This window comes from Vipera berus (genome assembly GCF_964194415.1).
Source record: "Vipera berus genome assembly, chromosome: Z".
Classification (NCBI taxonomy): Eukaryota; Metazoa; Chordata; class Lepidosauria; order Squamata; family Viperidae; genus Vipera; species Vipera berus.
This window is the reverse complement of record NC_138205.1, coordinates 126,026,886-126,042,389: the sequence shown is the minus strand read 5'-3', so window position 1 is coordinate 126,042,389 and position 15,504 is coordinate 126,026,886. Positions and strand designations below refer to the sequence as shown.

Here is a 15,504-nt window from a genome sequence, read left to right as displayed (position 1 = left end):
TGTACATGCGTCCTTAACTCTGCATGGTGCTCCCATTTGCAAATCACCTCTTTTAATTCTGAAATGTCTTGTAGTGTATTTGCAATAATGATGGGCTAGCAAAGATGGTCACTGGACAAATTTACTCTGTCAAGGACCAAAATACATTGCCATCCTCCTTATCTTGATTACTACTGCCTCCCAGTCATTTTTTAAACATGGGATCATTTCTCTTCAGAATTTTACTTTGGCTAATAAAATTTCTTTATTCTGTTTTTAATTCTGCCCAGTAACATAAGTTGTCTGAGCTGATGAAAAATGGAAATAACGAAATGGCAATAAATCAAACAACAATTACCACCATCGGGGGGGAAAAATACAGGTAGTCCTTGACTTATGACCACACTTAAATTCAAAATTTCTGTTGCTAAGTAAGACTGTTGTTAAGTGATTTTTGCCCCATTTGATGACCTTTCTTGCCACAGTTGTTAAGTGAATCAGTGCAGTTGTTAAGTAAGTAACACTATTGTTAAGTGAATCTGGCTTCCCCATTGATTTTGCTTGTCAGGAGGTCCTAAAAGTTAATTACGTGACCCTGGGACACTGCAAGAGTCATAAATATGAGTCAGTTGCCAAGCATTTGAATTTTGATTATATGGTCATGGGGACGCTGCAAGAGTCGTAAGTGTGGAAGATGGTCATAAGGCACTTTTTTAGTGCTGTTGTAACTTTAAATGGCTATTAAGTGAACTGTGGTAGGTCGAGGACTACTTGTACCATATAAATACAAAACAGATGCCCTTCTAAGGCAGTGCAGGAAATGAATGAATCAATTGAAATCTAAAATGCCTGGGGGTTAAAAGAAAGGAATGGTAACAATGTGGGTGTCAGGCAATCATGCATTCATTAAAAATGGCACCCACCAAGTCATATATATATATAGCCAACCACCCAGGATGTTGCAGCACAGAACTCAGGATATCACTACACTAGAGCTCAGGATGTCATCACACAGCCCATTATCCAGGTCGTTACAACATGTAACAACACAGCCAACCAACCCGCTTACAGCAACAAAGCCAGCACCCCCCACCCACCCACCAATATTTATAGAGAGATGGCAGCTCCGATCACGCTTTGCTCGCACAAGCATGAAGCCGAAGACACTAGCCTGAAGATGACGAGTGGGACCTCGTTGAAACGTCGCCAAGACACTGTATTACACGGGAAAAGACCCGAATACGCCAAGACCTACATACCTGTACCCGTGAAAATCTACAAACACACACACACACACACACACACACACACACACACACACCATCATACTTCTCCTCAAAAACTTACCAAATCTTTCTTGCTGGTAAAACATTCTTTAGTGCAGAGACCATTCTTGTAACTAGTCTCTCCAGGCTATCGCTAATATAAATATTTTCTCATGATGAGACATGATTGCTGATTGTTGATGAAGATGCAGCCATTGTGACAAATAATGCAAGGGACTTTGACAGGGTAGTTTTACAGAACGGGAATTTATCCATTCAAAGTTATCTTTTATTATGTAATCCAGGGGTTTCTGAACTTGGCAAGATTAAGCACGGCTGGCTGAGGAATTCTGGGAGCTGAAGTCTACAAGTCTTAAAGTTGCCAAGTTTGGAGACCTCCGATTTAATCCATGGTACATTTACCACGGCTGGGGATGGTGTTGCAAGATTTTGGTGAGGACATCAATGCCATCAAGAGCATCTTCTGCAGAATTCAATACAAATACTCCGGATTTAGCCATATGCAAGGTGATGTCAATATAATGCAATGGTTGGCTCTCGCCAATGTTTTAATGCATTAACATACATCTCAGCCCCCTTTTCCCATGTTTCTTATTCATATTCTTCCTACCAATAATCACTAGGCAGTCAGTGTAACCTTGTTTGTTAGGCTTACATCCAACTTTTCCTCAAGAGCTCAAGGTATTTTCCATAAGATGTTATCCCAAAGGCTGCAACCTTGTGAGATTGGCTGGCCTGAGATACCATGACTGATTCAAAATCACCTAGCAAAAATCTGGGCCTTGGGGCAAGCTGGGGCTGAGGTCTCCTTGCTCCTTGACCAACACTTTCTCCAGTACAGCACATGGCCTTTGGTGTCTCCATGGGGGATACAGGTAGTTCTCGACTTATGACTATCACTGAGCCCAGTTTTCTGCTCCTAAATGAAACAGCTGTTAAGTGGATTTGTCCCATTTTATGACCTTTCTTGATACATTTGTTAAGCGAATCACTGCAGTTGTTAATGGTTGTTAAGTGAACCTGGCTTCCCCAGTGACTTTCCCACTGAGAAGGTTGCAGACGGTGGTCACACGGCCCCGGGACATTGGAACTATTATAAATATGAGTCAGCATCCAAATTTTGGTCATGTGACTACAGGGATGCTGCCACGGTTGTAAGGGTGAAAAACAATCATAAGTCACTTTTTTCCATTGCAGTCATAACTTTGAATGATTCCAAATGAGTGGGTGTAAGTCAAGGGATACCTACCTATTGACTGTCCAATTCCTCCTTCTGGAGAAACATTTTGCCCCACACAATTCCTCCTGATTCCCTCAAAGCATTATTAAACAGATAACTTTCCATTCTGTGATAGAATGAATAACTTATAACAGGAGTCCCCAACCCCCAATCTATGGGCCGGCACCTGTCCGCAGCATGCCAGAAACTGGGCCACGCTCACAAGCAAAGCCCCATCCATGGGATGCAGGCAGCACACAAAACCACGCCCCCTCCACTCCACGGAGAAACATCTCTCCACGGAACCGGTCCCTGGTGCCCAAAAGCCTGGGGGCTGCTGGCTTATCAGCTTTAAAATGAAGGTTGTTGATGTTTTGAAACAGCTTCACTTTACTTACTTGGCTACCAGGCAGTAAAGCAGACAGGAAACACATCCAGATGAGCTAAACTTTTATCGTCAAAGCTACATTAATAGAATCTTGCAATCTGAAGGAACAAACTTGCTATCTTCCAATTTTAACTCCTTGCTCCATTAGGGGAAGCCCTTTCTTGTTCTTTTTTCCTCTGGCTGTTAATGGACTAGGGGCTCCTGGCCCCCTTCTCTAAATGTTTCCTAGGCATATAGGTGGTCCGTGACTTACAACCATTCATTTAGTGACCATTCCAACTTACAACAGCTCTGAAAATGTCTTATGACCATTTTCACACTTACAACCGTTGCAGCATCCCCATGGTCACGTGATCAAAATTGGCAACTGGTTCATATTTATGACCATTGCTGTGTCTCACAAGATCACCTTTTGCGACTTTCTGACAAGCAAAGTCCATGGGGAAGCCAGATTCACTTAACAACGGTGTTACTAACTTAACAACTGCAGTGATTCACTCAACCAATGTGACAAGAAAGGTCAAAACTCAATTAACAAATGTTTCACTTAGCAACATAAATTTGCAGCTCAGTTGTCGCTGTAAGTTGGAAGATTTACTTATATTTTCTCTTCTCTTTTCTTAAGATCATCTATGCCTTCCATTACAGTGGGTGAAGGCTGATTTGAACAAATGGAAAAATGTACAATGCAAGTACAAAAATTGACAAGTAAATCCTCAATGTTCATTTCCTACGCTGGTGTGATGTAGTGGTTAAATTGTTGTTCGAGGACAGCTACATTGAAGCTAGAAGTCCAGCTTCAATCTCAGATACTTTACTGGTTAACTTTCACTCCTCCGTTCAACCCACACTGTTTGTTTGAGGGATATAAAATTAAAGGCAAAAATGCTGCATGCATCATCCTGATTTCCTTGAGGAAAAAAGAATGTAAATCTTACAAAGCAATATTATCTATGAAGTTTTCAAAAGAACTTCATAATATCAGTATTATGTGATTAAAGTATAATGTACATTAAAAAACACAGAGAGACATGCACATGTTATATTGAAATAAATCAACTATCTTATTGGGTTGCCCAAAAGTCTACAACGGACTCATGGGATAAGATGTAACATTTCCTATAATTTGATTTACACTTGAAGCAACGTGTTATTTCTTGAGATCAATACAGCTTAGCCTCCATTCCAGAAATCCAAGGAAGGTGAGGTAAAAACTGATACGAAGATCAAAGATACAAATCACAAAGAGACATATTTGCACTTGATAAAAACAAGGAGGAGAAACATTACTGAACTGGCAAGATTGTCTAAGCCAATGTAACAATTGTGAGAAACTTCTCGAAATAATACAGCTCAGATCAGCTGAACACAAGGCAATTGCAGTTCTACCCTATATTTTTTGTTTAGTCAACGTTGTCTTTTGCTGAATAGTATATAGAATGTTTAATGTTCTGTGTGTATAACTCCTCCCTTCTTTATACTTGAGATTGGTGATTGAAGATTTGAGTGATGTGTCTGTAATTTGTTGTATTGTCTGTTAGACTGCATGTCAATATTACTCAAGTATTTCATGCTTCAGGTGATAATTCTTATCCTGCTAAAATATCCATCTTCGGTTGCTTCAGTACAATATTGCAAATGAGACTTTTCTTACCACAATGGTGTTATCTTGCCTTGATTGATGTATGTTTCTTTGGTCTTAAGCCTTTCCAAAGTGGATTGGCCTTGTTCCAATCTATATTCTTGGTCGTTTGACCATATCTTACATAATTCTGTCCTCAGCTATGCAGTATTATCTTTGCGTCTCTCATGAAATAATTTATATTGCTCATTGATCCTGCTGGGAAGATACAGGAAAGCAGAAATTTGTAGACATATGAAATTTATATGAGAACTTGAATAATGAAAGCAAGAATGTGTTCTAGTGATAAACCAAGGACTGTGAAAACAATCTTCTGTTATAGTCTCAAAAATGTTTGAAGTAGATGCTGCTATGCATCATGACCATATCAGAAGATGAAAAAATGGTACAGATCAAATCAAGTCACCAAGCAGAAATTTTTGCCCTCTTATCTAGTGGAGAGAGGGACCTCCTTCTGCTATGTGAGTTAGACCAGGAGACTCAATAATTTGGCAACTTTAAGATTGGCTGGAAGTTGAAGTCCATAAATATTAAAGTTGCCAAGTCTGGAGATCCTGACTTATATTATTCAGTACCTGCATTGATTTGAAGGTAATGGCCCTCAATTTTCCAGGATTTCGTTGTTTTACAGGTGTCTAATCAGTAAAATCTGGAGCTCCAATCCAAATTGTATTTTAGTTTTAAATGTCATCAAAACTTGTATTATGGGATTGATTTCAATCAAACTAGTTGTGATGATACAGGTCATAACAGTCGATGAATGGAAGTGATGTGTGCAAGCGTTTTGAACAAATGAATAATTTCAACCATGTGCAAGCTATGTACCCTTTCTGAGAATGTTTACGCAGATGACCTCGAATATAATTTGCAGCTATTCTCATAGCTATGCCATAATAATCATGTCCACAGTAGCTTGAATATGCAGTTCATACATTACATTGTTCCATGTGAATGCAAATTCAAACATGCTGGAATTGCTCATATCTACAGTGTATGCGCGCATGTTTGTATAAACTGGATGTGAGTTTCAAAAGATTATATCTTGGATATATTTGTTAATTGGAAGAAAATCTTCCTTTCTCATTCTAGGCATATCTACTGGAGCCATAGGTATGCCAATGCATCTTAGATCTTTTGATTAACAATATTATATGAATTATTAATCAGAAAATAGGTTCCTATAAATATTAAACACATAGTAAGTCCAACACAGTGGGCTCTGAGCTGGCAAAAATATTTAATGACAATAACTATACATAAAATAATGCTCTTCTACATGCTTTTGATGGCCAAGATAAATTAGGGAGCAGGACACCACGTTATAAAAAAACAACTTTGGTTCCAGAAACTGAATATTGATTTAATGGCTCAACACAACAAAAGAGGCATTTCCACACTGTGCTTCAGCATCTGGGAATTTGTGAGTCTGGCACTTATTTTCATATAGCTGCCAATGGAAGGGAGTCATATCTTGATGAGAAGAGCTCAGATATCAAAAGCAATGCTAAATAAACTAGATACAGGTTGTCCTCAGACTACAACCACAATTGCGCCCAAAATTTCTGTTGCTAAGCGAGACAGTTGTTAAGTGAATTTTGTTCCATTTCACGATTTTTTCTTGCCACAGTTGTTAAGTGAATCACTGCTGTTATTAAATTAGTAACACGGTTGTTAAGTGAATCTGGCTTCCCCATTGACTTTGCTTGTCAGAAAGTCACAAACACTGCAGCCGTCATAAATATGAGTCAGTTGCCAAGTGCCTGAAGTTTAATCAGGTGACCTTGGGGAAACTGCAACGGTTGTAAGTGAAAAATGATCCCAGGCCTCCTTTATTCAGTGCCGTTGTAATGTTGAACGGTCGCTAAATGAACTGTTGTAAGTCGAGGACTACCTGTAGAGGATCAGTAAATCTTCATTAGACCAGTACAAAATCTCGGAGGGATAGGTTAGTTAATTCCCTGAGTTGAATGAACTTGTAGAAAGTCCATTGGACAAGTCTTCCTTAGCCTTAGATAGGAAACAAAAGGGACTTTCATACTTACATTTGCTAAATAAGTTTATTTTTAAACTGCCTTTTTTCGGGCGTACAGTTTGAATTAGGAAATGTCTAGCACAACCAGGTTCTAGGTGGGGGTGATACAGCAGATCCATTGCAGTTAACTGAATGTTGTCTTCTCCTCCATCCAAGGTGGTGGTCAATGCCTTGGTAGGGGCCATCCCTTCCATCATGAATGTTCTGCTTGTCTGCCTGATTTTTTGGCTCATCTTCAGCATCATGGGAGTCAATTTATTTGCCGGAAAATTTGGGAAATGCATTAACAAGACAGAAGGCGATGAGCCTTTGAACCACACAATTGTCAACAACAAGAGTGAGTGTCAAAGCATGAATGACACTGGAGAGTTGTACTGGACCGTAGTGAAAGTCAACTTCGACAATGTTGGTGCGGGTTACTTGGCTTTGCTTCAAGTGGTGAGTTTAAATTTCATCTAGATTGTTGTTAGAAATGTCTCTTGACCGAGCAAATGTCTGTTTGGTTTAATAAGAAGTGTCAGATTAATTAAGTTTAGATAAAAATCTGTTTTGGAGGGGAAAAAAGCCCAGTGGAAGAGGTGGTTTCACTTTATTCAAGTATGTGCGATGTGGTAGCAAATGTCACACTGCAGGGTCGTTCCTACTATAGTATTCTGCTACAATGGAAAAAAAGAAAGACTCTGCTAAGATTATGTCTCCCATCCAGAGTTCCTTAATCTGTGTTTAATCTGACACGTGCACAAATAAGGCTTGATACCTGTGCTCTGTGGTGGATGGATCTTCTGTGTGCATATTGCATCTTTCACATTTTCAATTAAAGTTGCTCATTTAGCAGATCCTTAAAGCTTCTGCAATTAGCTATTGAGTACAATGTTAAATTTCTAGAGAGAGGAGATTTATTGCCTGGCCTTTTGTGAAGCTAGATATACTTCTCCAATATATTTGATGGTACATTGTATTTTTCACTGACTTAAGGAATCTATATGTTTCAACAAAAAATATGGCGCTTCCAGACATGTTGAAACTAGTTACACCAGTCCTACATATGGATAACTTCAGGTAGGAATGTCTGTGGCAAAATGTATATCGCAGGCTGACTCCGTTCAGTCCTAACCAGCTGAAGGCTGACTCAGCTGATATCTTTCCGAGGTTGGTAAAATGATCAAAATTGTTGGGAGCAATATGCTGACTCTGTAAACGGTTTAGAGAAGGCTGTAAAGCGGTATATAAGTCTAAGTGCTAGTGCTACTGCTAGCTGTGAAAACAGAAAAAATGTCAGTAGTTCACCTTCAAAGTCTGTTTGTAATGGTATAATCCCGTGGTGGCGAACCTATGGCATGTGTGCCACAGGTGGCGCGCAGAACCCTCTCTGTGGGCACGCGCGCCATCACCCCAGTCCTAGGCCTTCAGCTGGGTTTTATAAAACCTTTTCCCTTTAGGCCTCCACCTCCTTGTGCAAAAAAAAAGGTTCAATCAATCAATTTCAACTTCTCACAGGAAAAAAAAAGATCTCGCAAAGTTGGAATTGATTGATTGAACTTTCTAGTCCCACCCAGTCTGCCGTTACCACCACAGCCACGCTCACCCAATGGGCCACACTCACTTGGCACCCGACGATACATACGTGGGTTTTGGGTTGCAGTTTGGGCACTCGGTCTCCAAAAGGTTCGCCATCATTGTTATAATCTGATTCTGTTTTTCTCTTGGATAGCTTTTATGTCCCTTAGAGATGAAGACAGAAAGAAACTGTCAAAAGAGCAGACATTTATGTTAATCTGAATGTATGCACAGTTGTCTTGCCTTTGTGGAATTCCCTGTTTATTTCAGGCTGTCTTGCCTATTTACCAGATTGCAAATGAAGTTCAGCGAGGATCCTTTCTTGTTGTGAAACAATTAAATCAGAAGATCCGTGTTTCTCTTCCATAGTAACGGAGCAGTTGCATTTAAACTCTTCTATGCTTAAGGCTCCTGAAGGAATACGTAGTCCAGTTTCTCATTTCTTTGTTGAACGTTAAACTAGCAAATATCTCTCTTTTATACGGATAGGAAAGGAAAAAAGAAGCCATTTTATGCTGTTTTCGCAGAACCCAACTTTCTGGTTCATTTAATAGGGCATGGCATAGATCTTTGTCATGATGCACCAAATATTTCTCAACAATGCACAATCTGAGAGCCAAATGTTTTTATCTGTTTGTTTGTTTTTTCTGCTTGCAATTAGTAGTATTGAGACAGGGGCCTTAAAATAGCAAGTAGGATTCTGAAACCAAATAGGAGGCAAAATGCAATGTCCTTACTTCAGTGCTGGGTCAGCAGATACTATTCCCATGAGAACTAAATCAAAATACTGGGTTGAAATCTTGATTTGCTAAAAAATATTACATGTCTCTTTTTACCCTTACTGGACCAAATGTCTTGAATTGGCCTAATCATGACCTTATGAAGGGCTAACAATGGAAAAACCAGATCTTACCATGCCTTCATATTATGCTCTTGATGACATGAAATTCCAAGCTATTTTCAATCTGGTTTATAAAGATCAGTGGCTAAATTACATTATATGTAGATGTATCATGAGAACTACAACATCACACTAAACCCTAGCGTTATATATTTGTTCCGGCTTAAGATATTATAAATTACAGAATAACAGAGTTGGAAAGGTCTTCCAATCCAACTCCATGACCGAGCAGGAGATCTTACACTATTCCAGACAAATGGCTGTCCAGTCTCTTCTTGAAAGCCTGCAGTGAGGAAGCACCCACAACTCAAGCTGTTCCACTGATTAATTGTTCTCACTGTCAGAGAATTTCTCCCTAGTTCTAGGCTGGTTGATAATTTTTTTGAAAATTATCCTTCCATCTGTTACTTCTTGTCCTGGTCTCAGGTGCTTTGGGGAATTAAGCCAACTCTTCTGCGGCAAACCCTCAATGAGAACAAAAATATCATCATTTGTTGAGAATGATTTGAATGTGCTATTGAATCAAGCCATTATTGAGAAGATCTTGGGGAGATCAACCAGCCAGCCTTGATAGTAGTTCTGTCATGTTTCCTCAAGAGCAAAACTTCATCTAAGTAGACATCCGTGAAGAAAGAAGATGGCTTAGTAAAGGCCTTTGTAATCAGTTCAGAAATCATACTTCCTTGAAAAACATTGCTTTTCTTTTTATCTTTCAGCAATGCACGCTTGAGCAGAATAGGTGCTGATTATGCCTTCTGCAATCTTAGAAGCCAGAGGATAGGCGATGAACAAAATTTCGCGTGGACACAGGAAGTTGACTCAGGTTACCTTTCGATGGATATTTAGCCTAGCATTGTCAGCTTTGATCTGTGGCTGCCTACAGACCAATTTTCCATTGCCTTGAGAGCCCTTTGAATTGGAGATTAAATCTGCTTGCATGTAATTTGTCACTGAGCTATAGTCCCTTCCCAGAATAATACACTAACCCTCGGTGATGGGTGCAAAAAGAGAAGAAAAGAACCAAACACAGTTCATGAATTAGCTCTTTACTGAATCATCCAACATTTCATGGATACACAAATGAAGGTACACGTTTAAAATACCAGTTATGTGCACCTCTGCTTGAACATCCCATCCCCTATGCTTTTGTTACCATCATTGGAGTCCTTTTTGCTGTCTGCAGATGCAGATTTCAAGTTTAGAACATAAGCATAGAATCCTAGGACTGGAAGGGACCTTAGAGATGTTCTAGTCCAACCCGCTGCTTAAACTAGGAGATATTATTATCCCAGGGACGCGGTGGCTCAGTGGGTTAGGACGCTGAGCTTTTCCATCAGAAGGTCGGCAGTTTGGCGGGTCGAATCCCGAGTGCCGCGTAGCAGAGTGAGCGCCTGTTACCCGTCCCAGCTTCTGCCAACCTAGCAGTTCGAAAGCACGTAAAAATGCAAGTAGAAAAATAGGGACCACTCCGGTGGGAAGGTAACAGCGTTCCGTGCGCCTTTGGCGTCTAGTCATGCCAGCCACATGACCACGGAGATGTCCTCGGACAAGCGCTGGCTCTTCGGCTTTGAAACGGAGATGAGCACCGGCCCCTAGAGTCGGAAACGACTAGCACGCATGTGTGGGGGAACCTTTACCTTTACCTATTATTATCCCAGTTAAATGACTTTCTATTCTATTTTTGAAAATCTCCAGTGATGGAGTACCCACAACTCTGGGAGGCAAGCTATTCCATTGATTTATCATTCTCATTGTCAGAAAATTTCTCCTTACATTTAGATCGGATCTCTCTTTAATCTTGAATCTCTCTTTAAACTGAAGGTTTTGTTCTTAGTTTTTGTCCTCCATAAGTCAGAATGGCATGCTGTGAACTGCATTCATTCATTCATTCATTCATTCATTCATTCATTCATTCATTCATTCAATCAATCAAAAGGGACCTTGGAGGTCTTCTAGTCCAACCCTGCTCAAGCAGGAGACCCTATACAATTCCAGTTATTACTCCAATAATAATTGAAATTATTTAATAATTAATAATTTGAATTAATTAAAATTAATTAATAATAATCCAAAGGAAATTCTGAATAAATACAATTCCAAATACTGGAGTAAGATTAACTATATTTATTTACTTATATTTCTGTTTCTTAACCACTCATCTCCCTCATATACATACCAGCCATATCCCATTGTTGCAGACAGGGAGTGTGGGAGACGGGCTCCCATATCTATCAACCCTTTATCCTCCGTTGCAGCAGAAAAGACCTTTCAGCACAGCCTTTATTAATTCCAGGGTAATGAGGTTGAGGTCATTAGATCCTGGATAATAAGCAGTGAGGTTAGAGACCCCACTAACCATGACTGCTTTGAAAGAGGTCAGTCTGTTTCCATATGTTTCATAAGGCAGGAATTCTTATTTCTAGGTTGCTTTTCTCCTTGATAAATTTCCATCTCTTCTTGTCTTGCTTTGGAGAACAGGTGGACTTCCCCTTCTCACTCCTAGTCCTTTTCGTTAGACTAGACCAGGGGTCAGCAACCTGAAACAGTGAAAGAGCCACTCGGAACCGGTTCCCTCACAAAAGGAAAAACTGGGAGCCGCAAAAAATGTGCATGCATGCGCGTACATGCGCACATGCGCAGAACAGGGTTTGACTGAAGAGTGGAGCCAAGGCGAGATATGCACCTACCCTGCATATTTGAATTGATTGGTTGAACTTTTTTAGTCCCACTTTTTTTTTTTTGGACTGCACATGGCAGAGGACTGGGAGCCGCAGGGGACGGCTGAAAGAGCCGCATGCGGCTCCGGAGCCGCGGGTTGCAGACCTGTGGACTAGACATTCCCAGTTCCTGCAACCATTCATAACAGAACTGGGAGGGACCTTGGAGGTCTTCTAGTCCAATCCCCTGCTCAGGCAGGAAACCCTATACCATTTTAGACAAATGGTTGCCCGATCTCTTCTTTAAGACTTCCAGGGTTGAAGCCCCTACAACTTCTGCAAGCAGCTCATTCCACTGATTAATTGTTTTAACTGTCAGGAAATTCCTCCTTAGTGCTAGGTTGCTTCTCTCCTTGATAAATTTCCATCTCTTCTTGTCTTGCTCTTGGGTGCTTTGGAGAACAGGTGGACCTCTCTGTGACAAATATTGGAAGACTGCTATCCTGTCACTCCTAGTCCTTCTTTCCATTAAACCAGCCCCCTAGTCATCTTTGTTGCTTCTCTGCACTTTTTCTAGAGTCTCAAAGTCTTTTTTATATCGTACTGACCAAAACTGGAAGCAGTATTTCAAGGGTGGTCTTATTAAAGCAGTATATAGCGGTACTTGCACTTCATGTGATTGTGATGTTATCCCTCTGTTGATGCAATTTAGGACTGCATTGGCTTTTGTTGTTTTTTTGCCAGCTGCAGCCCATTGCTGGCTCATATTTAAGTGATGGTCCACTAGGACAGGGCTTTTCAACCAGTGGTACGGGTACCACCTGTGGTACATTGGCACCTGGCAGGTGGTATGCGACCATCCTAGAAAAGTGGTAGCGGGGGAGGGGAATGAGCTGAACCGGTGGCAGCACCGCACAAGCCTGAGCAAGAGATGGCTGGAGTTGCAGGGCTGTCAGGGCTCAGCGGAAGCGCCAGGATCAGCGCCAGGATCCAGCTGGAGCTCTGCACTGATCCTGGCGCTTTTGCTGAGCCCAGAAGAAGCGCCGATCAGCTGGAATGTTGCAGCATCTCCAGGGTCTTGTGATTTACATTCAGATGCTTGGCAACTGATTCATATTTATGACGGTCATAGTGTCCCAGGGTCATGTGAAATGACCAAAACCTGCTGCAACCACCCAGCAGACAGGGGGAATAAAAACCAAACACTCCCCCACCCCACCCCCGCTGCCAATCCTCAACAGAAGTGCTCACAACAGTGAAAACCTCAGACAGGAGGAAGAGCGTTGCCAGGCAGGCAGACAGATGTCTTGCTCGGCTGTGGCTTGGGGGGCACTTTTTTCAGTGCCATTGTAACTTTAAACAATCACAAAGCGAAATGTTGTAAGTTGAGGACTACCTGTACTTCATCACTTTTTTCCTTTTGGGGAGGGGTCATCCAAGTTTTTGACCCCTTGCTAGACGACTGGTGGTACTCGGATGTTGCCATATCCTAAAAGTGGTACAATGGGTGAAAAGGTTGAAAAGTCCTGGTCTAGGACTCCTGTGATTAGTTATTGTGATCAGCTACAGTTTCTGTAATCAAAGGAAGATGCTTTATGCTGAGCGGTGCTTTTGATTCATCTGGTAAAGAACGGTTTATTCCTACTGATAACAACTTCAAACAGGGGTTTTCCCAGCCCTTGTGTGGAGTTTATTTTTTATCATGGTTTTTAATCCCACTTTTATTTTTAGTTAGCTCAAGGCATCCTACATACCCAATGCTTCCATCTCCTATTTCTCCTACATCGGTCTAAGTAGGTGGCCAGAACTGATGTTTATCTAGCTCAGGGGTCTTCAAACTTGGCCCTTTTATGACTTGTGGACTTCAACTCCCAGAGTTCCTCAGCCAGGCACGCTGACTGAGAATTCTGGGAGCTGAAGTCCACAAGTCATAAAAGGGCCAAGTTTGAAGACCCCTGATCTAGCTTGTAGCCCACCAGTTTAGCTGCTACACCAAACTGGTTTCTGGAATTGTCAGGAATGGATTCTGAAACGTGAATGTTTGCCATAAATTGGTCTTACTGAAGAAAGCAATATACTGTATTATCACGAGAGCAGATGAAGTTAGGCAAACTCATGAAGTCTCTATTTGGCGGCGGGAGGGGGGGAATCAACATTGCCTCCAATGTCAAGTATCCCTCTACCCGTTTCTCATCTCCCCGTTTAATCTTCTCATGGCTGAGTTGTGGTTCAATTTAATTTTCCTGCAGTCTTGCTGGCTTCTCAGATAGAATTCCCAAGAATTGAGCTTTGCAACTTTGCCAGCTACAAGTAGCTAGATAACTCACATGTTTGCCTGGGTAAATGACAGAGATAATATAATCCTCGTGAACAGAGGGGCTTTTAATAGACTGGAAAAAGAGAAAGAACCAAAACCAAACCTAGCTTTCTTCTAATCTTTGGCGCACACACACCCCACCCCCAAGGCATAATCATTTGACTCCTAAGTACGGTTTGATATCACGGCCCTGCTGTTTTATCAGTTGCATTCACTTTTTATTTCACATTGGCAACTGGCAATAGTTCAAGACTGTTTGCTGCATGTCTTCCTCTTCCTGAAAGAATGAAATGAAAATAGGTTTCCTGCCTGAGCAGGGGGGTTGGACTAGATGACCTCCAAGGTCCCTTCCAACTTTACTATTATGATTATGATTACCAGTGATATCTGAAATCAATTCAGTCTAAACTAACAGAATGGCAGAGTTGGGAGGGACCTTGGAGGTCATCTAGTCCAACCCCCTGCTCAAGCAGGAGGCCCTCTACCATTCCAGACAAGCGGCTGTCCAGTCTCTTCTTGAAAACCTCCAATGATGGGGCAGCCACAACTTCTGCAGGCAAGTCATTCCACTGGTGAATCGTTCTCACTGTCAGGAAGTTTCTCCTTAGTTCTAGGTTGCTTCTCTCCTTGATTAGCTTCCAACCATTGTGTCTTGTTCTGCCTTCAGTTGAATTCCACTCTCTTATCAATGTCAGGACATTGGTTTCAATAGGACAGGCGTCTCCAAACTTGGCAATTTTAAGACTTCAACTCCCAGAATTCCCCAGCCAGTGTGAGGAATTCTGGGTAGTTGAAGTATGCAAGTCTTAAAGTTGCCAAGTTCGGAGACCCATGTAAAAGGAGATAGTATTTACCTGGATGTTTTCCAAGAACTACAGTATTGCAACACACACCACTGAAGTTTTTGTCACCTCCAGATCGGGACTCTTAAGTGGCTCCTAATTCCCTGATATATATATATACAGTATATATTTTTCTCCCCCGGCTTCATTTTTCATGCTCTCATCACTTCTCTGCAAGAGTGTCTAGTGAAGAATTCCAGAACTGTAAGGGAGCTTCAGATTATCTTGCCTTCCCCTAGGTGGGAGGAGAAGGAAGACTTTCTGCCCCCCCCCATCAGTATCTTGGCATATCCGATCAATTCATGAGCCACCACGACTTTTTTTTTAAGATAAATGCCACATTTCTCCTCCGTCTGGAATTCGACTCGAATAACAGACCCCCAGGATGAAAATGTCATGCGGAGATATGCAAGACTGCTCACCCATAGGAAAGCAGTGCGGGGGTGGTGGTGGTAGCCAGGCACCTTTTTGGGGGGGAAGAGTGTGTGTTACAGAACCTTTTTGTTCCAGAGCAGAAGAGAATGGCTTTTATGTGAAACGATGTTGTAAGAAGCTCAGATTTCTATCCAGGGGGTTTACGGAAACATCAGGGGGCAGAAGGAAAAAAAAATATATTAAACCACCTGCAGAAGGATCAATATGTAGGGTTAGGTCATCGTTTGTTTCCGAGAAACCACACCTGTA

The 15,504-nt window shown here is 41.4% G+C and overlaps 1 protein-coding gene across 1 annotated transcript in view; it reads left to right on the top strand.

Annotated features, from left to right (window-relative positions):
* LOC308678418 (sodium channel protein type 5 subunit alpha-like) overlaps positions 1-15,504 on the top strand; it is a gene marked incomplete at its 3' end in the record, with an annotated part of 408,240 nt that overhangs the window by 377,151 nt on the left and 15,585 nt on the right. Inside the window, exon 22 of the mRNA XM_081345599.1 lies at positions 6,703-6,984. Coding sequence (XP_081201725.1) covers positions 6,703-6,984 — 282 coding nt within the window. The remainder of the gene's footprint in view (positions 1-6,702; positions 6,985-15,504) is intronic.